The 22726-nt window shown below is 41.4% G+C and overlaps 1 protein-coding gene across 1 annotated transcript in view; it reads left to right on the forward strand.

Annotated features, from left to right (window-relative positions):
- Positions 1-22726, forward strand: part of CADPS (calcium dependent secretion activator) — a 520576-nt gene that overhangs the window by 359292 nt on the left and 138558 nt on the right. The window contains 2 exon segments of the mRNA XM_030208035.1: positions 13654-13788; positions 22449-22604. Coding sequence (XP_030063895.1) covers positions 13654-13788; positions 22449-22604 — 291 coding nt within the window.

Here is a 22726-nt window from a genome sequence, read left to right on the forward strand (position 1 = left end):
GACCTCTAACAGTAGTCTTGTAGTACTACCACTAGGGGTCATCCTGTAGACAATTTTTTGTCCAATCCCCCTGCATAAATAACACAAAAATACACAGAGACTTTAAGCATAAACACCTTAAGCTAGATCATTTTCAAGGACAAAACACCTTGGTAGATTCCTCAAGCCACTCATAATATGCTTTCAAAAGATTTTCTCCGTGCCTGAGGCAAAACTCTTTTGAAAGTAGGGACTGTAATGTTTGGGCTTTAGCACTCATTCCCATCTGTTTGAATGGCATTATGCCCACCCACAGGTTGATGGGGCTCCTTCTCTAAGACTATGGTAGCTAGCAGAAATTAAATAATATAATATTTGGAAGAAAAAGCATTTTGATTTCTCATCTTCATGAAGATTGTGTTGTGCTATAATACTCCATATTGGTTCATCAATTTTCAGTGCATCACACCTGTTGACATCCCTTTGCCAAAAAGAGAGATTACATGAACACTGGATGGAGAGTAGACATGGAATTCACTGGCACTTATCGTTGCCAACGAGACAGATTGCATTGCAGCTGAAGCTTTGAAACCCATTAGGCCCACATGGGGTGTCAAAATATATACAGCAGAAGTGTGCATCTCATAGGCACTCTATGTGAAAGAAATGCCACGTCAGGACCAGGGTGTACACTTGACTGTAAAAGAAAGTGTATGTAATAGAGTTCAAGAGTTGTATGTGTAGTGTAGGATATATCAGCAAGATTTAGGTGTATGCCTCATAGTGAACAACAATAAATAGGGCCATATTCCAAATAAGGCATCTAAAAAGTCCACACAGTAAACATTTCCACCTAAGCATACTCTATAAGCGGCACCTATATTTAGGAGCAGTATATAGAATATTCTTAGTTGATATCCCAGTGCCTAAAACTGCATGCCTCCATTTACACCAATGAAAATGTGGAGTAAATCCCTGCATGCGGATTTATGCACACTGGGCCATATTCTATAACTACGTGCGTAAATTTTGGAATGCCCACGAAATGCCCATTTCACCACCCATAACCATGCCCTTTTTAAACTGTATGCGTTAGAATTTAGGCGAAGTTCATTATACTTATGTAACGACACAGTAATGCAAAACTTCTCTTGCACAAATTTACACTTCCTCTGAAAAAGTTCAAACATGCTTATACATGTATGTTTTATAAAGGGATGTCTACTCCATATGATAGAAGTGACCTGGGTCATTATCAGCAGACAATCATCTTAGAACACTGATAAGTACATAAGTATTGCCACACTGGGACAGACCAAAGGTCCATCAAGCCCAGCATCCTATTTCCAACAGTGGCCAATCCAGGTCACAAATACCTGGCAAGATCCCAGAAAAGCTCAATACATTTTATGATGCTTATCCCAGAAATAAGCAATGTATTTTCCCAAGTCAATTTAATAATGGTCTATGGACCTTTTCTTTAGGAAGCCGTTCAGACCCTTTTTAAACCCTGCTAAGCTAACTGCCACATATTCTCTGGCAACGAATTCCAGAGTTGAATTACACATTGAGGGAAGAAAACTTTTCTCCAATTCATATTAAATTTACTACTTTGTAGCTTCATCCCATGCCCCCTAGTTCTAGTATTTTTGGAAAGAGTAAACAAACGATTCATGTCTACCCGTTCCACTCCACTCATTATTTTATAGACCTCTATCATATCTCCCCTCAGCTGTCTCTTCTCCAAGCTGAAGAGCCCTAGCTGCTTCAGCCTTTCCTCATAGGGAAGTTGTCCCATACACTTTATCATTTTCGATGCCCTTCTCTGTACCTTTTCTAATTCCACTATATCTTTGTTGAGATGCGGTGACCAAAACTGAACACAATATTCGAAATGCAGTCTGTGAGGAACCCCTGAGGGTCAGGGAAGAAGGGATCCGAGAGAGGAGCAAGATAGGTAGGTTTCATACCCGGGATTCCAACTACAAGTCCCAGGATCCTAGGGGCTGGGAAACCGCGCCCCCACGGAGGCATAAGTTTCCCAAGAGCCAGTGAAGGGAGGAGGACTACAGTTCTCAAGAACCCCTGCAAAGCCCTGGGGATAAGCAAAGGGAGCAGCAAGGGAACTACAAGTCCCAGGATCTCGAGGGAGAGGAGGAGGATTGGCTGAGGAGGAATAATCAGGAGGGAGAGGACCAGCTGTGGACCATAAAGGGAGAGGAGCCCATGGAATGGGAGGTGGAGAAAGAGGTTGGAGAGGAGATCCAAGCCCAAGATGACTGGGGAAGTGAGCCAGGGAAGAAGTTGAAAGGCTTCATAACAAACCTTCTTCAAGGCTGGGGAAAGCTTGGAGGAAAAGTTAAGCAGCTGTTCCACTCAAGAGGGAGAGAGGTGCCATTCTGTAAAGCAGTGAATGATTTCACCTGTGGCCAGAAGTCAGACCTGGCTGGAGAAACAGGTAGTGACTTGAACTGTGTCCAGGAACCTGGCCATGCTGGGGAAGCAGTGAGTGATTCAAACTATGTCTAGAAGTCATGCCATGCTGGGGAAGCAGTGAATGATTTAAACTGTGTCCAGAAGTCATGCCATGCTGGGGAAGCAGTGAGTGATTTAAACTGTGTCCAGAAGTGGTGTCATGCTGGGGAAACAGTGATTGACTTGAACTGTGTTCAGAACACTGCCATGCTGGTGAAACAGTGAGTGATTTAAAACTGTGTCCAGGAATCAGGCCATGATTATTTAAACTGTAGGTGGAGTGGGGAGGGGGGGAAGGAACAAAGTTTGATATGTGCTGTAACCAAGCACTATACCTGGAAGAGGAAATGTCTTGGCCTTGCTGATGGAATAAAGCGGTTTTAAGCATATTTTTGCAGTCTACTTCTGGGAGTGCTGTGTCCAGGGAAGGGCCCTTCCAGAGTCAGCCGAGTTCATACCTGCAGGAAGGCCTGAAGGTGGTGGCCTGCTGACAAGTCGCACCATGGACCAATACAAACGCATTATAACGTTCTCACTTTTGTTTTCCATTCCTTTTCTAATAATACCTATCGTTCTGTTTGTTTTCTTAGCCAATGCAGCACACTGAGATCAGATCTTCAGTAAACAATTACTGTGGGATAATTGTTGCAGTTGTCTGGGTCTTGCAGTGTCCAAATGGAACTGGCATTTCAGCCATTGCGCTGTGGCTTTCTTCAGGGTATGCTCTGAGGTCTGCAGTTTGTCTTTATTAAGTGCCTTCTCAAACTTGATTGGTTGGGGTTTGAGGTGGATCATTTCCACAGGAAGGCAGGAGATGTTTGGAGGGTAATTGAGGCAGGAAAATTCAAATAGTCACCAATTTGAATTTTGGGCAGGAAATTTTGTTGTTCACAATTTTAAATTCTGGCAGGAAATTCATTGGAATGCTTCTGACTCTGGAGGTGAAAGGAATTTCTGTAGGTCACATTCTGAAATTCTGGGAGGGTGTGGAAAGACATTTGTCCTCAGTGCCAGGCCTTCTTATGCTAAACTTCTTTTGAAGGAGTGGTTGCCATGCTGTGTTTAAGATGAGTCCATTGTCTTTGTTGAAGTTATGAGTGTCTTGATATTTCTGTTGTCTGTTCTTGGTCACCAATGATCTTTCGCCAAGATTTTTCTCTCCTCAAATCTAATTGTATAACCAGTTGCCTTAGCATGGAGGGCTAAGCTGATTTTTACTAGTACTACTAACCATTTATCTAGCACTATTAATAAATGTATACTCCTAAAATTATGAGCATAATTTATGCTCCTAAATATATATAGGAACATAGGTTACACTAGTAATTTATGAGCATAAATCATGCTCATAAATTTATTAGTGTAAACTTTATAGAATAAGGCTATATATGCAGGTTTTTTCCTCTCTGGCCTTAGAGGGCTCGCAATCTAAAGGTCTTATTTTCTAAGGCAGGCTAGCATTTTTAGCACACGCTAATGCTAGAGACACCCATATATTCCTATGGGTGTCTCTAGTGTTAACGTGCACTAGAGACACTCATATATTCCTATGGGTGTTTCTAGTGTTAGCGTGCACTAGAGACACTCATTTATTCCTATGGGTGTCTCTAGTGTTAGCATGAACTAGAGACACTCATTTATTCCTATGGGTGTCTCTAGTGTTAGCGTGCACTAGAGACACTCATATATTCCTGTGGGTGTCTCTAGTGTTAGCGTGCCTACAACATGGCTTAGTAAACAGGGCCCTAAGTTTTTGCATCTGGGACAATGGAGGGTTAAGTGACTTGCCCAAGATCACAAGGAGTTTTAGTGGGACACGAACCCAGGTTGGCAGGTTTAAAGCTCTCTGTACTAACCATTTGGCTGCTCCTCCACTTTGTCTGAGTTTGTGGTGTCTCATATACTCCTGTAGCCTTTCCTCTGTGAGTGCGTCCAGTTTTGTCAATGTACGATTGGCCGCAGCTGCATGGGATTTTGTACACTCCAGGGATTTGGAGCAGAAGTAGCCAGTCTTTTGTATGTGTGAGTGTGAAATTACTGTGGGATAGTTTTAAGAGAAATGTTCATGCCTTTTTGAAATATTATCACTGAATAAAACAGAATTGCCAGTGAAATGCGTTTGCCACTTCCTGTGTATGCCGTAGGATAGCTACACTTGAACCCATATGCAGCCATTTCCCGTTCCTGTTCCTGGTGTTGTCCATGGTATTCTCAATTTTATCTACGTGCATACTGCTCCAGCGTATTACTGATGTTTTTTAATTTGTACCTCTGTGATGCTGATTTGCTTTCAACTACTACGACCCCTGAGGAAGGCTTTGTACTGAAACATGGCCCATGTAGGGTCTTTGTGTCAGTAGTTTTTTGGCAAATAAAATTTTTGATGCTTTTACTTTGTTTGCCTTGGTCATTTGGAACTTTCATCATCCTCACCCTTGTTGGCGCTGGCCAAATTTGGGCGCCAAAAAATAAGCACTATGCTGTATTCTGTAAACAGCGCTCAAAATTAGTACATAAGTAATGCCACACTGGGAAAAGACCAAGGGTCCATCAAGCCCAGCATCCTGTCCACGACAGCGGCCAATCCAGGCCAAGGGCAAATGGCAAGCTTCCCAAATGTACAAACATTCTTGGCATGTTATTCCTGGAATTGTGGATTTTTCTCAAGTCCATTTAGTAGTGGTTTATGGACTTGTCCTTTAGGAAACCGTCTAACCCCTTTTTAAACTCTGCCAAGCTAACCACCTTCACCACGTTCTCCGGCAACGAATTCCAGAGATTAGTTATGCGTTGGGTGAAGAAACTTTTTCTCCAATTTGTTTTAAATTTACTACACTGTAGTTTCATCGCATGCCCCCTAGTCCTAGTATTTTTGGAAAGTGTAAATAGACGCTTCACATCCACCAGTTCCACTTCACTCGTTATTTTATATAGGCACCATTTATTGAAAAGCGCTTAGCACCAGGATCCGCACCCAACTTTAAGTGTGAGGATTTGCACCAACTGAATCCTGGTATAAAACCTCAAGCCTAACAGGTGCGAGTCTCCCAAATTCTAGAACACTGTGTGCAAAGCCTAGAAATGCCCTTAATATACCCATGCTCCTCCCATGGATGTGCCCCCTTTTCAGATTTGCGTATAAAATTTACGTGTGGATCTCAGTGCCTAAAGATGCATGAGTAAATTTCAATCAATTCAAATTAGCACCAGTAATTGATTGTTAGTGCCCAATTATCAGCATTAATTGGATCATGCAGTTATATTAAGCATGCAAATTGGGCGCACACCCAAATTTGTACATGCAATTTTTAGGGCCATATATAGAATTAGGGGATTAATCTACGCTAACTCCTGGAGTCTATATTTGGCACCCAAAATTGTATGCCCAAATTTTGTGCATATTTTAATTAAGTAACGAGTCTATAACTAGCAATAATTGCGTGCTAACAACCAATTATTGCAGTTAATTGACTCCAATTAGGATTTGCGCATGCATTGTTCTAAGTATTATTCTATAAAGATCTGCACGCAAATCTTTTCGTGTGTAACTGAGGGGCATGGGTAGGTCAGGGGAGTTCACTAAAAATGCTTGCAGTATTATAGAATTTACAGGATCTGTGCCTAAATTTATGCGCCTACTGCCAGACTCTATATAGCACTTAACAAACAATAATGAGCACTAATTGACAATAATTAGAATTTATGCACCCAACTCACTAAGGGCTCCTTTTACTAATTGGGAGGCTTACTGCTCCCTATACAGGAAATACCACCGAGCTATCACAGCAGCCCGGCGGTACTTCCCACCCCTAGTGTGCTGTCATTTCTGGTGCTACAAAAATTTATTTATTTTTTTAGTGCCGGAGTGTACACGATGGTAATCGGGCAGCGTGGCTCGCTGCCCGGTTACCACCAGGTTAGCGTGGGAGCCCTTACCTCCACCTCAATGGGTGGCGGTAAGGGCCCCCCCCAAATGGCTGCGCAGCAAATGCTTTACTTGATGCCCAACCATTTCCTGTAGGAAAGCAAGACTTCCCTTTTACCAGTTGCGGTAAATGAGGGTCTCGACGAGCGTGAAAAACACACATTGTCACCAGATCTGGCCCCTTTGGTAAAAGGGGCCCTAAGCATATTCTGTAATGCAGTGTGCCTGACATCTAACATGCACAGGCAATAGGGCATGGTTATCGGCAGGGAAATGGTTATTTCTTGGGTGTTCTGAAATGTACATATTTAATTATAGAATATGACCCTCTGCGCCTAAATCTGTGTGCCAGGATTTATGCCATGTTTTCACTAGTGTAAATGGAGGAGTATAGTTTTAAGCGCTGGGATATCAACTAAGCGTATTCTATATACCGCTGCTAAATCTAGGCACTGCTTATAGAGTACACAGTGGAATTGTTTTCCATTTGGATATTTTAGGCGCCGTATATAGAATCTGGCCACTAACATGCATAAATTTAGGCATGGGATCAACACTTAAAATTTACGCGTGGCCCGAAAAAGGGGCGCAGAAATGGGAGGATCATGGACGTTTCAGGGTGGACTGGGGGTGTGGTTTTCAGATGCATGCATAATTATAGAATATGGGTGCTCTGCATGTAAATTTAGGCACGGGCATTTGCACAACATTTTCGTTGGTGATTCAATTTAGTGCAAAAGAGTAAGGGAGGACCAAGACATCTCTCCAGCCGATGGTATGTTAAAGTAACTTTATTCAGCACCAAGTGTGTATAAGACCCGACATGGGGCTGTGTTTTGACAGATCTACCGTCTGCTTCAGGAGTCATACGTTTGTGATGAGAATCACAGAATGTAGGTGCGGAATGAGAAAAGAATGTCTGGTAACACTATTGCTGCAATGCAGTGTCTGTGCAACAGACGCTATAGATCCATCAAAACACAGCCCCGTGTCGGGTCTTGTACACACTTGGTGCTGAATAAAGTTACTTTAACATACCATCGGCTGAAGAGATTGCTTGGTCCACCCCTACTCTTTTGCACCTGATTTGGACTACACGTGGTGGGTTTTATTACCATGACCTGTTGATTGTTGTTCTGGTTCCTAAATTTATGCACAACCTCTCCGCTTGCATTTTATTCTATAAACCTCTATGAACTTTAGGAGCGGTTTACAGAATACCGCTTAAACAGGGGGAGGAATCTATCCCTATGCATTCTCGCCTCTTTTGCATACACAATTTTTAAGTTTGGTAAATGAAACTACAATTGTAATTTCTGGAATGCCATATCCTCTACATATTCCCTTTAAATATCAACATAGAATTGATAAGACCTAATTCTCTACCCTTAATGTTTATAGTGTAGGTTCCCCTTCACAATTTTCCACTAGTGCATGATTGCATTAATGATCGCTTAAGTTAAACATTGCTTTCTCTAAGACTTGACTTTGGACTGTTTTCCAAAAAGTATGCAAAGGTACAACAGCTGCTGCAGGTATTAACGACCATAGATGTTGAGAAAGCATCTTTGTGGGCACCGCAAGTGGCTGTTTCAGGAACATCAGAAGGAGCAGACTGTGTTGAGGCAGGTTTTTCACACTGTGCAGTGAATTCAATCTGTTCCTGGGCTTACAGTGAAAGAATCTGCCTTGATGCTATTGCTTATTGCTGTCTTATGTCGTGCTTTAGGAGGTATCACATGAAATCAACATTAGGCCTTATTCTATTATCCTATATAGCAGCGTTTCTCAGGCCCATCCTGAAGAACCCCCTAGCCAGTCTGGTTTTCATGATATTCCCAATGAATATGCATAAGATAGATTTTCATGCAGTGAAGGCAGTGCATACAAACCTGTCTCATCCATATTTATTATTGATATCTTGAAAACCAGACTGGCAAGGGATTACTCCAGGCTTGGATCGAGCAGCATCGCTGTATAATGTAGTGATTTCTTTCTACAAATACCTTGGACCTGATATTCAGCCAGTGAAAGTCCTATTATGTGGTTACCTTGGCTGGTTAGAGTGCTGACACCGCCCGTGGAACAGCACAAAAATAGCTGGTTTCAGCTTGAGGGCTAACTGGACGTTTTCAGCTGCAGTATTCAGTTAAGTGCTGCTGAGTATACCTGGTCAGCCCCAGACAGGTGGTTTAAACCAGTGTTTCCCAAGTCCAGTCCTGGTGTACCCCTTGCCAGTCAGGTTTTCAGGATATCCACAATACATATGAATAAATTTGATTTGCATACTCTGTCCTCCATTATATGCAAATCTCTTTCATGCATATTCATTGCGGATATCCTAAAAACCTGACTGGCAAGGGGTACTCCAGGATCAGACTTGGGAAACACTGGTTTAAAAAGTCAGGAGCCTCTAACACAGGGGTGTCCAACCTCGGCCCTCACCAGATCGGGTTTTCAGGGTTTCCCCAATGAATATGCATGAGATCTATTTGCATCCAATGGAGGCAGTGCATGCATATTCATTGGGGAAATCCTGAAAACCCGACTGGATTGCGGCCCTCGAGGACCGAGGTCGGACAATTCTGCTGTAACAGTATCGTATAACCTGAGCACCTTGACCTTCCCATGCCCCTCCTACATCCACACCCAGTAGCTGTTGCATGCTAAAGGAATTATGCAATAAGGTTATAGAATGCCGTTTAAGTGCAGCGACCTGAGAACCAGAGGAACTGGGTTCAAATCCCCCTGCAGCTCCTTGTGACTCTGAGCAAGTCACTTAACCCTCCATTGCCCCAGATAAGAGTTGCTATACTGGGACAGACCGAAGGTCTATCAAGCCCAGCATTCTGTTTCCAACAGTGGCCAATCCATGTGCTTACTCTGCTACCCATGAGATGCTGCTCCAGAACTGCCCCTCATGACCAAAAGATCTCCCACCCCCTTCATTTTTCACCATCTTGCAAGAATCATATGTCTGGCCGGTTCTTCATAGCCCTCACTAAAAAATATCTCCATGTACCCTCTCAGTACCACCACAGCAGCAGCACCAGTTTTCTCTCCTCCCCCCCCCCCCCCCCCCCCCCCCCAACCGACTGAGTGTACCTACACCTTACTGACCCTAGTGGATCCAAATTCAGATGCCCTGCACCACAGTGGATCACCAGAGTCAAGACCAGCCCCAAGCAAGATGCTTTTAAATTACAAAATAATATAAAATATGTACTTGTATATAATATGTAAACCACTTTGATGTTAACCACAGAAAGACAGTATATCAAATTCCATCCCCTAACTGCTAATCAACTCCAGTTAACGCCAATTATTGCTGAATTTAACAATTAAATTGCATACATCGCTGGCAACGTTTTGTAACCTATGTGCACAATTTTGTATGCTAAGTGGAAAAATAGGCACAGAAGATTATAGAATTTGGGGGGAGGGGGGTTAAAAGATAATAATATAAACTTGCTTTACAAGTACATAAAATTAGATCACATCTGAAAGTGCATGAGGTGTAATCAAACGGGAAGAAACATCTAAGTCAGAAAAGAAAGGCGCCCTAAAGTTTCAATCACGTCCGTGGTATAAACAGGTGCCCTGATTTAGGAACTGACTGCTGGAGAGATAAAGGCATGACCCTTCCTTAGTCTCCTAGGGGGTCTTTTACTAAAGCTTAGCTCAAGTTATCTGCAGCAAGGCCCATTTTATTCCTATGGGCTCTGCTGCAGATAACTCGAGCTAAGCTTTAGTAAAAGACCCCCCCCCCCCCCCCAATGATTACTATCACCCTCCTAATACATAAGCGATATCCTCTATTCTCACTGAGAAGCAATGTTTTTTTAAATAGGAGGAGGAAAACTTATAAAGGAGCACTCCTTCATTGATAAACACCAACATTAGGGAGGACCTTTAAATTATCAAGTATATACTGGCATCTACGCCTTTACTTGAAGTTTTCAAAAATAACAATACCCGTCTATAAAACTAGTACGGAATGGTTGCACTTATCTTTAATTTACAGTCGATTAGACACTCTCCACGGTCCGACTTTGGCCTCAGTTTCGAATCCTTCCTCAGGGTACCGCGGTGTCTGACTGATAAGTCTGCAGAAAAAAGCGCACAAAAAGTCTCAGCTTAATAATTCAACAACGCGACTCTTTATCATACTTTAAACTTCTTCATCCTTACAAAGTGCTCTACGGCTCGGTCTGCTACCATAAGCGTTCTCAAGATGGCTGCGGTTTATCTATTGTTGACGTTAGACGCTCATTTATTAAGCCCCTCCTTTCCAATGTCAATCACAATTAGTTATTCATACTCTCTCAACTCCAATTCTTTCTTTTATGTCAGTTTACCCTTCAAGATTTTTTAAACCAAAATTTTCATTCTAGAAATTTTTCATTCAAAACAATTTGTTCCATTCTATTTTGGTGTTTAACCCAAAGGGGTTTAATGTATGCAGTCGAAAAATCCACTGCTGTTCTTGTTTTAAGAGAAGGAGTTTCTTGTCACACCCTCCTACCTGCCATTTCAAAAGTATGTCCTTCTTTGTTGCAGTGAACTGCTAGTGGTGCTGTGATTTTCTTAATGTTAATATCGCTTTTATGTTCAGTTAGTCTAGCTGATAATCTTCTAGATGTTTGACCAACATAGAGTTTATTGCAACTACACATAATGCAATATACAACCCAATCTGACCAACAAGTGGTACTTTGTCGCAGGGTGTATCTCCTTTTCGATTGAGGATCTTCAAATGTGTGAAAGTATGTTGGAAATAGATGAATTTGAAGATCCTCAATCGAAAAGGAGATACACCCTGTGACAAAGTACCACTTGTTGGTCAGATTGGGTTGTATATTGCATATTGTATGAGCAGGATGTTCCAATTCTGACTTGGACTTTCTTTCAAAAATGTCCCTCCATATGTAAAGTTAGATGCACAATTTTATAGCGTTGGGGGTCTTTGTATGAAACAGGAGTATGAGTGAAATATGTACTTTGGCTTGTGTATGATAGTGCAATGACTAGTGTTGTTTTTGCTGCTTCCTAATGTAGCATTTGCTGTTTGACAGTGTCATCTGTGGCTTCCTGGCCTTCCTAGTGTCCTGGGGATCCACTGTGGCACACATATGTAATTTCTAACAGAGAAGATGAATGGTGTTTATGTAAGAACATGTTTGTATGTATGTTCAAACTCCCAAATTCTATATTTCACGCCTTAATTTCTGCACGGAAATTGAAGCGTATTCTACAACAATACGCGTAACTTAATTAGTTAACTAGCTAATCAGTGCTGTCAATTGGATGTTAACAAGACGTTAGCAGCATTAATTGGCATTAATTAAGATTTACGTGCACAACTTGCTAAGTGTATTCTGTAATGTGGTGTGCATAAATTCCAAGTTGTATAGTTGAAAAGGGGTGTGGAATGGACAGGTCATGGGCGTTTCTACAATCTGTGCGCATTATTATAGAATACACCCACTATGTGCTTAATTTAGGCATCAGGATTTATGCCAAGTAAAACATGGCCTACATGGACGCAACCAAATTTGGTCGTGTGGAGAGGCACTCGGCGTATTCTATATACTGCACTGAAATTTAAGCCTGTTCTACAAAATTTAGGCTTACTTTACAGAATACACATAGGCATATTTGTTTTTAGCCCAACGTTTGTTGAATACTAAAGTGTGAGGTATAATAGAATGACAGATTGTGAATAACAGGATAAGGAAATAAAAAGAGGATATTCACAGTAAATGTACTACAATAGTTGCTATTTAGGTTTTCCATTATTTATCATCCAGAGCACAAAGGTATTTGGTTGAATCACGTTTTCAATGAAATGAAGCTTGAGGATGGTGTTTGCAGAGTAGTTTGTAACTCTGACTACACTGCACTGTCAAACTACCTTGGAATGTGTAAGTCACACTGTATGACATTCTGGTCTAAGATACTTTATCTAAAGTGTTTATAAAGAATGTATTAATGTTGTTAATATTTTCCAGAACTGCAATCAACTGCAAGAGTGGTTTATAGACACCTTTATTGCTATATCATATCTGTAAAGTGTTCTTAGACGTCATTTGTTAAACTTTTCAATAAGTGCCTCAGCTTTTCATCTGCTATGTTATCCATTTCTGTCTAATAACTTAATAAAAGAGACTAGTAACTCTTTTGCCCAAATAATATTTATTATGCATCAGTACACACATTATAGATGGAAACTTTTGTTGTAAAGTGTTATTCAACTTTGATATAGACAGAACACTTTTAGATTCCTTGAAACATACTTTATGGAGTCTTACAATATATCTCAAGATTCTCAAAATCCAAAATGACATCATAGAAACAGGGCTGCACCCCTCCCTCTGGGCCTCCAATGTGACTTATGCCCAGTAGAGGCAGTCAGCATGTGGCCTGGGAGTCAGTGAATGTTCACAGACCCTACCCTCTCCTCCTGTTAGACTGGAAACCCATGCACAGTACTGAGGTGGGCCTCCACTGTGATTTGAGCCCAGTAGAGGCAGTCGACATGTGGCCTGGGAGTCAGTGAATGTTCATTCACAGGCTCTTCCCTCTCAGACTGGAAACGCCTACTTAATACTAAGGTCTCCAAGTGCACATTCACACACTGTATCCAATGCTGACTGCTGCTACTGTGGCCACCCCTGCTGCTACCGTCTTCATGGTTTGGATAAGTGGAGTGAGGAGGAAGTGAATGAGGAAGGTGAGTGGAGGTCTGCTATTTTGCGTTCATTCATCTAAGGTCACATAAAATTTTAATGTTTAAACGAGATTGTACTGCTTAAAGGTTTGGACAACACCCAGCCAACAGGATATGTTGGAATGAAAATTTAGGGCCAGATGTTTTTCCTTATGTGTCTACTAGGAAAATGGTTAGACTATCTGACCCTAAATTTGTTCTTCTTCTGGTAGATGTACAGAGTAAAATGTTTATGCTGAGAAAAAGTCTCAGGATTTGTAAGTTATGTTATGCGTGCGAGTGTTTCAGTATTCTGTCGATTTTGCTCCCTAGTGATCTTTAGTTCTTTTTTAATTAACTTGCTCTTTTTTTTGCAGAGTTGCACAAATACACTAGAGCATTCCATATCCCATGCTGCTTTCTGAAATGTTTTGCTTTGTCCTTTTTTACTGTGGTCTTGCTGTGGACTTTGCGGATTTGTTTATGAGTGCCATGTGCTTCTGCGACATCCTGCATTGTCACTGTTATGGTATTTCTTTTCTTTCTGTCTGTTTCTCTTCCACAGGAGTTTAACAAGTAATCTGCCCAATGTGAATCTACCAAATGTGAATCTCCCTAAAGTTCCAAATCTACCAGTTAACCTCCCACAAATGCCTAGCTTTTCTGCACCGTCATGGATGGCTGCTATATATGATTCTGAGTGTGTATTCAGTTCACATTAGATCTAATTTCAATTTTCAGTCATCTTGGCATGGATATGTATTGTTTATTTCTGCGCAGTTATTCATTTTTAGCTTTAAAGCAAAGCCGTGGACAAGTGGACATACCTTGCTTACATCAACTACAAAGATATTCAATATTGACATATACAATACTACGATGTATATGTTGTTGCCCGATAGCCTTGAAATGAAGTACCCCCTCACCTGACTTTTTCACATTCTATTTATCAAAAGTAGGTGAGATTCAGTGCACTACAGAGGTCTATACAAATTGTACTTTATACCAGAGATGAGAAAATATCACATACCCAATGAAGTTCTGAAAAGGAGATTTGGTCCATTTTTGAACAAAATGAGAGGCAATCAAATGTTATGGGTTTAGTACCTTCAACATAATTGACTGTGATTTGGATTTTTCTTTGTTCCAAGTTCAATTTCCAAAAGCACGTATGTACTGTAGTCAGCAACAAGAGCCAACCACAAAATTTGTTTTGTTTCAAAGTTTGCCACCTGTCGAAAGGATAGATTTTGACCATATAAATCACCCTACAGCTATAATTTTATAATTGCAAAGGACTGAAATACAAAACAACTTACGCAGCCAGCTTCTCCTACATAAACGCACAACTATGGAATGGGCTCCCAAAAGCTGTGAAATCAATCTACGACCACTTGAACTTCAGAAAATCACTAAAAACCAACCACTTCAAAAAGGCCTACCCCATGACCCCACGTAACCCTCTTCACCTACCAACACAGTATGACTATGATCGCATAGGACAACATGCAATCTTCATCCGTTTCAACCCTCCACTTATACCTCATACGATCACTATACAACCTTGTATTTGTTAACCACCGACTGGGCAACTCCTTTGATGGTACTATGTAAGCCACATTGAGCCTGCAAATAGGTGGGAAAATGTGGGGTACAAATGCAACAAATAAATGTAATGAAGGGGAACCAGGGGTATTCCCAGGGCAGACTTATAAGTTATACATTATGCAGTGATATTCAGATCCTACATTAATTAAGTTAAATATATAATCTGAACCACACAAATAGCAAGTATGACTTTATACAGACAAATTGTCCATATAAAATTGTACATGTATTTTCAGCTGTTAATGTGTTTGTTGGCTTAATATATGTAGGAACATTTTATAGATAAAACATTACCATCCCACCAAATATCTGGTTTTTCAGTTATGACTTTATTGTCAAAGGAAAAGCACTCTTAATATGGTATATTTTATATCTTGGTCCCACAAAAGATGACAATGGTAGGATTTACACTTCATAAGAACATAAGAATAGCCATACTGGATCAGACCAATGGTCCATCTAGCCCAGAATCCTGATTCCAACAGTGGCCAATCCAGGTCACAAGTAAATGGCAGCATCCTAAAGAGTCTTCAGAGTTCGGAAGTGTAGTAAATGAGTTGACAATGGAGAACAGTTGTTTCGTATTACATCCCCCTTTTTGAATCAGTTCTGAGAAATATTATTTTCTAGCTAAAATTGTAACTTTTTTGTAGATACAGACTTCTTCTTGCCAATTTGTTCTAGCCAGATGCCTAGATTGGATTTCTCTTTGGTCAATTTGCATTCTAGTTTTCTGCATTCTCAGTAAATCTGGGTTGAACCATTTATCACTCTTCTATATCAACTTAGTTTTGGAGTGGAGAGGGGCTATAGTATCAAGAATATCAAAATACCAACCAAAGATCGGTGCTGCTCACAAATAATGATACTCTCAAACAACCAAACCGAGCAGTTTCGTAGTGTCTGCGAGGGGAAAGTCTCAAATGTTATGGCAACATTTCCAGACTGTTTGTTGCACGTACAAAAAAGTCATCATTGACTTAAAAACCCCCGTGTAACTTTTTTTTGTATAAATTTTTTGTTTCTGATTATTGAAATTGTTCTCGTCCCAGTCAAAAAACTGTAATAATTTAATCAATCACAGTTTCAAAGTACAAATGCACTTATCTTGCAGCATTACACTCCAGCTTGCTAGATGATTCCAACGGTCCCATTTCGGTAATCAGTCTAAGAATCAGTCTAAGAATTCTCCAGCATCAAGTAGCTAACATTAGATGTCTTGCTGTGTGGTTCCCTGAGGAAGATTACCGAAACAGAACCGTTGGAATCATCTTGCATGCTGGAGTGTAAAGTGCATTTGTGCTTTGAAACTGTGATTGATTAAATTATTACAGTTTTTTGACTGGAACGAGAACAATTTCAATAATCAGAAACAAAAAATGTATACAAAAAAGTTACACGGGGGTTTTTAAGTCGATGATGACTTTTTTGCACGTGGGTTTGGGTGGAAAGACAATAAGCTCTGTCTTGGACATGTTCAGTTTCAGGTGGCAGTTGGACATCCAGGCAGCAATGTCAGATAAGCAGGCAGATACTTTGGCCTGGGTTTCCGCAGTGATGCCTGGTGTGGAGAGATAAAGCTGGGTGTCGTCAGCATAGAGATGATATTGGAAACCATGAGATAAGATCAGTGAGCCCAGGGAATAGGTGTAGATTGAAAAAAGGAGGGGTCCAAGGACAAATCCCTGAGGAACTCCAACAGAGAGCGGGATGGGGGTGGAGGAAGATCCATGAGAATGTACTCTGAAGGTACGGTGGGAGAGATAAGAGGAGAACCAGGAGAGGACAGAGCCCTGGAACCCAAATGAGGACAGTGCGGCAAGAAGTAAATTATGATTGACAGTGTCAAAAGCGGCGGATAGGTCGAGGAGAATGAGGATGGAGTAGTGACCTTTGGCTTTGGCAAGGAACAGGTCATTACAGACTTTAGTGAGTGCAGTTTCTGTCGAGTGTAGAGGGCGAAAACTGGATTGAAGCGGATCAAGGATGGCATGAGAGGAGGGAAAATCAAGGCAGCAGCTGTGAACGGCGCGTTCAAGTATCTTGGAGAGGAAGGGTAGGAGGGAGATGGGGTGGTAGTTGGAGGGACAGGTAGGATCTAGTGATGGTTTTTTGAGGAGTGCTGTGACTACAGCATGCTTGAAGGTGTCAGGGACAGTTGCAGTGGAGAGAGAGAGGTTGAGGATATGACAGATGGAGGGGGTGACAGTAGGAGAGATGGTGTTAAGTAAGTTGGTGGGGTTGGGGTCAGAGGAACAGGTGGTGCATTTGAGGAGGAAAGAAGGTGGGTGGTTTCCTCTTCGGTGATATTAGGAAAAGAGGAGAAGGAGGCCTGGGTTGGTTGAGGGAGTGGGTTAAAGGGTGAGGAGGAGGAGGTGGTTTGGTAGTGAATTCGAGGTTGATCTTCTGTATCTTATCGCGGAAGTAGTCAGCCAGTGATTGAGGAGAGAGTGAGCAGAGGGTGGAAGCGGAGGGCACTTTGAGGAGGGAGTTAAGGGTGGCGAAGAGACGATGAGGGTTGGACAGTAATTCCATTTTTGATGTACGCCCAAAAGAAGTGGTAGGAAATATTTTCTATTTTCTACCACATGTTGCTTACCTGGTGGTAATCAGCAGTATACGTGCGCTGGCCTTTTCCTGCACAGTTAGCATGTGAGACCTTACTGCTAAGTCAATGGGTGGCAGTAAGATCTCAGGCCGAAAATGGATGTGCGCTGGTTTTAATTTTGCTGCACGTCCATTTTCAGCCACAAAAAAATGCCTTTTTTTCTAGGTGTGCTAAAAACCTAACCTACATGCGTCCGAAACACGCGCCTACACCAATGCAGGCCACTTTTCAGCGTGCCTTAGTAAAAGGGCCCCACTGTGTTTGAAGAAGTCCCTTAAATCGAAGAAAGGCTGTTCAAAACAGACATGTGTGAGAAGAGAATTCGAAAGACTGGGAGCTGTAAAATAAAAAGCTGAATGCCGCGTAGATTCTAAATGGGCCTGCCTAGGCCCAGGAAGGCCCAAATAGCACTGAGAGAGCAAAGTGGAGTATATGGGATAGTTAAGGCGTAGAGTAATCCCATGAGATAAATGCTACAACAAATATTTAATAATGAATAATGTAATTTTTCAATCTATATTAGCCAGTGAGAATAACTTTTCTTTTCCTATAATTTCTTCCTCACTTTATTTGGCAAAATTCCTAATTAGGCAAAGTCAAAGATTATGTGATAGTACTCAGCCCACAACATTTTCCATCTGGAAAGAAAAATGATGATCAGGAAACTAAGGGCAGAGGTTTCAGACTTTGGAAGCCCAAGTCAGTCTGGTTGGTACTCGGGGTAACCAAAAATATGCAGATAAAATTGGATTTACAGCAAATATATGTATGCAAATATATCTGAATATTCTTTGTAGGAATTGGGCAAATCTGACCCCTTTATGACTCTTAAGAACAGAAGCTGCCTAAGGGACCCTTTTACAAAGTTGTGGTAAAAAGTGGCCTGTGATAGTGTGGGCACATAAAAATTGCCATGCGTCGAGGCCACTTTTACTGCAGCAGGAATATCCATTATTTTAAATGGAACTCATGTATGGCCTGAACTCTAACTGCCTCCTATTTAGTAGGTGGTAAGGGCTCACGCGCTAGCCTGGCGGCAATCAGACAGCACACGCTGATGACCGATTACCGCCGGGCATGCCTACTCTCCACACCTCGCGCTTGAAAATAGAAAAATATTTTGTGGCTTTGGAAATGCCATGTGGCAAACATAAAACTACCACAGGGCACTGCAGTACTAGTGCTGTTTTGCCGTATGCTACCCACATGGTAGCCTTACCACGCCTTTGTAGAAGAGCTCCTTAGTTGGAAGATATTTGACTGCCCAACAAAGATCCAGAATGTCCCCTCCTCCCCACTCCCCACATTGAAGAGCAGTAAAGGAGATTGCTGCTTAACTTAAGGAGTGGAGGATTCCCTCTTGAGATTGAAGAGTGCAGGGCCGTGCCAAGGGTCTGTGGTGCCCCCCTGCAGGAGATCAGTTGGCGCCCCCCCTGCAGATGAACAGTTGGCGCCCCCCCTCCCCTCCGTGAAAATGATCGCTGCCGTCCCGCTCCCATGTCCCAACTGCCCGCCCTCTTCTCCCCCCCAAGATCCCTTTTAAATTTACATCCGTCCGGCAGTGAAGGCGTGCCACAGCATCAATGAAGGAGGCAGCGCTCCTGACGTCTCTACTAGTCTTCCCCCTTCGCTCAATGTCCCGCCTTCTGATGTCATTTCCTTGACGTCAGAAGAAGGCGGAACTCTGAGCGAAGGGGGAAGACTAGTAGAGACGTCGGGAGCGCTGCCTCCTTCACTGACGCTGTGGCGCGCCTTCGCTGCCGGACGGAGGTAAATTTAAAAGGGATCTTGGGGGGGAGAAGAGGGCGGGCAGTTGGGACGCGGGAGGGCGAGGTAAGCATGGTGCGGCGGGGTGCCCCCCAGAGGACAGCGCCCTCCTGCCGTGCTTACCTTGCTTACCGTGTTGGCACGGCCCTGGAACAGTGGTAGGGAATCCCACTGAGATAGGAAGGGCCTGCCCCAAACATCTACCACTGTCCCAGTGTTGATATCCCTTAGATATCCCTGGGTCATAAATCACCAGTGCTCTTGAGGAACAGGAAATGATATCCAATAGTTGGTATGATAAGGGGCTATCATGATAGTATAGGGCCCAGAGCAACACCTTTATTCCTTGCTATAAAAAACTGATGTTATATATAAATATGTATTTTGCTCACACCTTTTTCAGTAGTAGCACTTGGTATATTAGGTATTTCCCTGTCCCTGGAGGGCTCAGAATCCAATTGTGTACCTGAGGTAAGGGAGGGAGGGTTAAGTGACTTGCCCAAGATCACAAGGAGCAGCAGTGGGATTTGAAATAGCGCCCCCCCCCCCCCCCCCATGTCAAACCCAATGCTCTGACCACTTAGCTACTCATCCAATAAAGAGCCATACAGCTATACAGCATTTAAGATCATTCCTTTTTGTAATTAATGACATTTTGTGTGGCATTCTTGGCAAACTTAAAAAATATGGCTTTAGTTTTTATTCAGTCACACACACTTGAATCACTTCCCTATATAGCTACCTAATAAACTATCTTGAATTCCATATGAAATCAGAATTGTATAACGTAAGCTATCAATACCAAGTTAATCATAGAGCCCAATTGGTGAATCCAGTCCACCATCATATACTTCTTGCTTATGCACGAAAGACATGAACTAGCAGGGGGAGGGGGATTGTTACTATGAAATATTGGTTTGAAACTACCAAGACAATAATGTGGAAATGAAGCATAATTTTCCTGGGTAGATTTTAACCTCATTTAATCCCATTCCTTTTCTAATAAATTTTAAATATGTATGCTCCTTAAATAAGCAGACAAGGGTTTAGCAGTTCCACACCACACGTTGACTCTTGTACAACAGCTAATTATAGCCTTGTTAGGATTTTTCTTAAAGAATAAATTGACACATTTTCAAACAAAAGCATTATCATCAACAGTAAAAAAAAGAGAAAGAGAAAGAAAGAGAGAAAGTGGTCTTTGTTGACAGTCAATGCTTCCAAGATCTACAACATGATGTAGAAAAAAGCTCTTGGTTCTTTTTTTTTTTTTAATTTGCAGTTTTCCCATTACCAAAAACACAAGCACTTACATTTATAAACCAAAAATGATCTTCATTTGGGTTCTTTAAGCTCTTTAGCTTCTCTGAACAAAATTAACTGGATAGGAATGAGGAACATGAGAGAATTCCCGATTCATATCCTCCAAAAGAAAAGCTTAAGGAACCAGCAGCAGAAAATTAAGCTTCAGATAAATACAAATCATATTCATGCTAAGATGAGTGTCATAAAGGCTAGATTAGGCTGTAGCTGAGAAAAGTACTTGAAAGCTTTGTTATTTTCCCTTTGTGCATGAAATGTGATATTGTTTCTGAAAAGATATGAATCAAGTCATGATAATACAGCAAATAACGCCTCTAATCAATTTTAATCTGAGCGTTAAACTCATTTCCAAAAATCAGCGTGTGAGGGAAATAAACCTCTGTGCGATTGCAACAACATGTGTAGTTGCGTCTCAAAAAAAAACACGAATCTTTGGAAGAAAAGATGATTTTGCTTATATTAAAGAACGATAAGCTCTTTGGGAAGAGATTTTGGAGAACTCTTATGCCATATGGGTGTCAAAATATTATTGCACAAAAATGCAATTATTATATTCATGTGTACTTGATAGTTTAAAACATGAAACTGCGCAATTCCAAAAGCAGAGAAACAGTTTAGCATAGTGAAAAGCTTCATTTCTAAAACATAGGACTAAGGTAGAATGAAATACAGGGAGTGCGTCCTTGGTAGGCAGCTCTAGCTAATGTTCATAAAAGTCTTTCCTGATTAAAATTAAAATGCCTGATTCGATATCTTTTCATTCCTCCCCCTCCAGCCCCTCTTACCACCTCTTCATTATTAAGGATATTTTTTATTAATGCTGCTTTTTTCATGTTTGATATATCCTAATATGAAGCTGACTTGTTTCCAAATTGTTGCCTCTGTTAGCACAGGACCCCAGGACACCCTTAGCATGTTGGGAAGTTGGTCTTCACCCTGCGATAACCGTGTGTGTATTAGATATATTTTGCTCTGAAGCATTAACTCAAATGCAGCTGGCATCTGTCACAATAGAAACACCCACTCCCTCATCTGTTTCTATAGATGATGTCAGTAGAAGTGGTAATGCATGGTGTGTTAAACATCTTATAAATGACTGTGTTAGCATTAGTGGTATGCGAGGAGGGGATTGAAACTCTTGAAGCTTCATGTGTAATTGTTTAAACAACAACAACAACAAAAATGGAGAGAAGAGACGGAGGGGGAAAAAAAGGGTTAGAGATCCAGAAATTTATCTACATGAACAAAACACAAATAGTGCCTGCATTTTACTCTGGAAGTGAAAGATTTTGAGATAATTGCACTAGAAAGAAACAAAGCAGCTACACACAAGACTGAACCTTCCATCTGTACGGAGGACAGGGTAAGAATACGTATTTTTGCAAGAATTTGGAGTTTTGCTGCTGATGCAAGACTTTGCAAAAGTCACTTGGCCTATTGCTGTCTTTCCAAGAGGCTGGTTTGTGAAACTGTGAACTAATACAGGGAACCACAACCTTTAATATAAAATGTCTCATGTCCGTAGTACAGTTGACTTATACCAATTTTTTTCCAGCTGTTCAAGAGAGAAAGCATGTCCTCGCTCACCACTTGTTAGCACTATCCTGTACCTGATTAGTCTTTCAAATTTCAGAACTGTATATTTAATGACCGTGCATGAAACCCTGAATCTTAACAACTGCATATGTCCGTGTAGTTACTATGAGTCAAGGCTTTCCTACCACAGTTTGTAGCCTTAATTTGAATATTCACATATGTTAATGTGGGTATTAATTAAGGCTGATTTTTACCATACACTTTTTCCAGTTAACGTGCGTGATTCATAATTCTATTTGTCTTGTCATCTGCTCTGGAAAGATTTGTAAAGGATAAACAGCAAGAATGAAGAGACAAATGTATGGTAAAACTCACACAGTCCTGATGGTGGAGACCCAGCGTTGTTCTGTGTATTAAACCACTGTGTCCCCCTCAGTGTTTTTGGTAACACTGTCCACATGAGGTTTATGAAGCTCTGAGTGTCTTCTATGTCCTTGTGTTTCATTTTATCCTGCCAGTAATGGATCAGCCACCTCGGAGGATCTGTTTTGGAAACTCGATGCTCTGCAGACGTTTATTCGGGATTTACATTGGCCCGAGGAAGAATTTGGAAAACATTTGGAACAGCGTCTGAAGCTTATGGCAAGTGATATGATTGAATCATGTGTTAAGAGGTAAGGAAGATTAACATTTCTTGGCAGGGTTACAACAATGGTTGTTGGAAACAAATGTTTTCCTCTGGTTAATGGACTCTCAAATACTTTAGTTCAGAAAATTGAGAATATGATTTTCAGGT

The sequence above is a fragment of the Microcaecilia unicolor genome, chromosome 6 (assembly GCF_901765095.1).
Source record: "Microcaecilia unicolor chromosome 6, aMicUni1.1, whole genome shotgun sequence".
Classification (NCBI taxonomy): domain Eukaryota; kingdom Metazoa; phylum Chordata; class Amphibia; order Gymnophiona; family Siphonopidae; genus Microcaecilia; species Microcaecilia unicolor.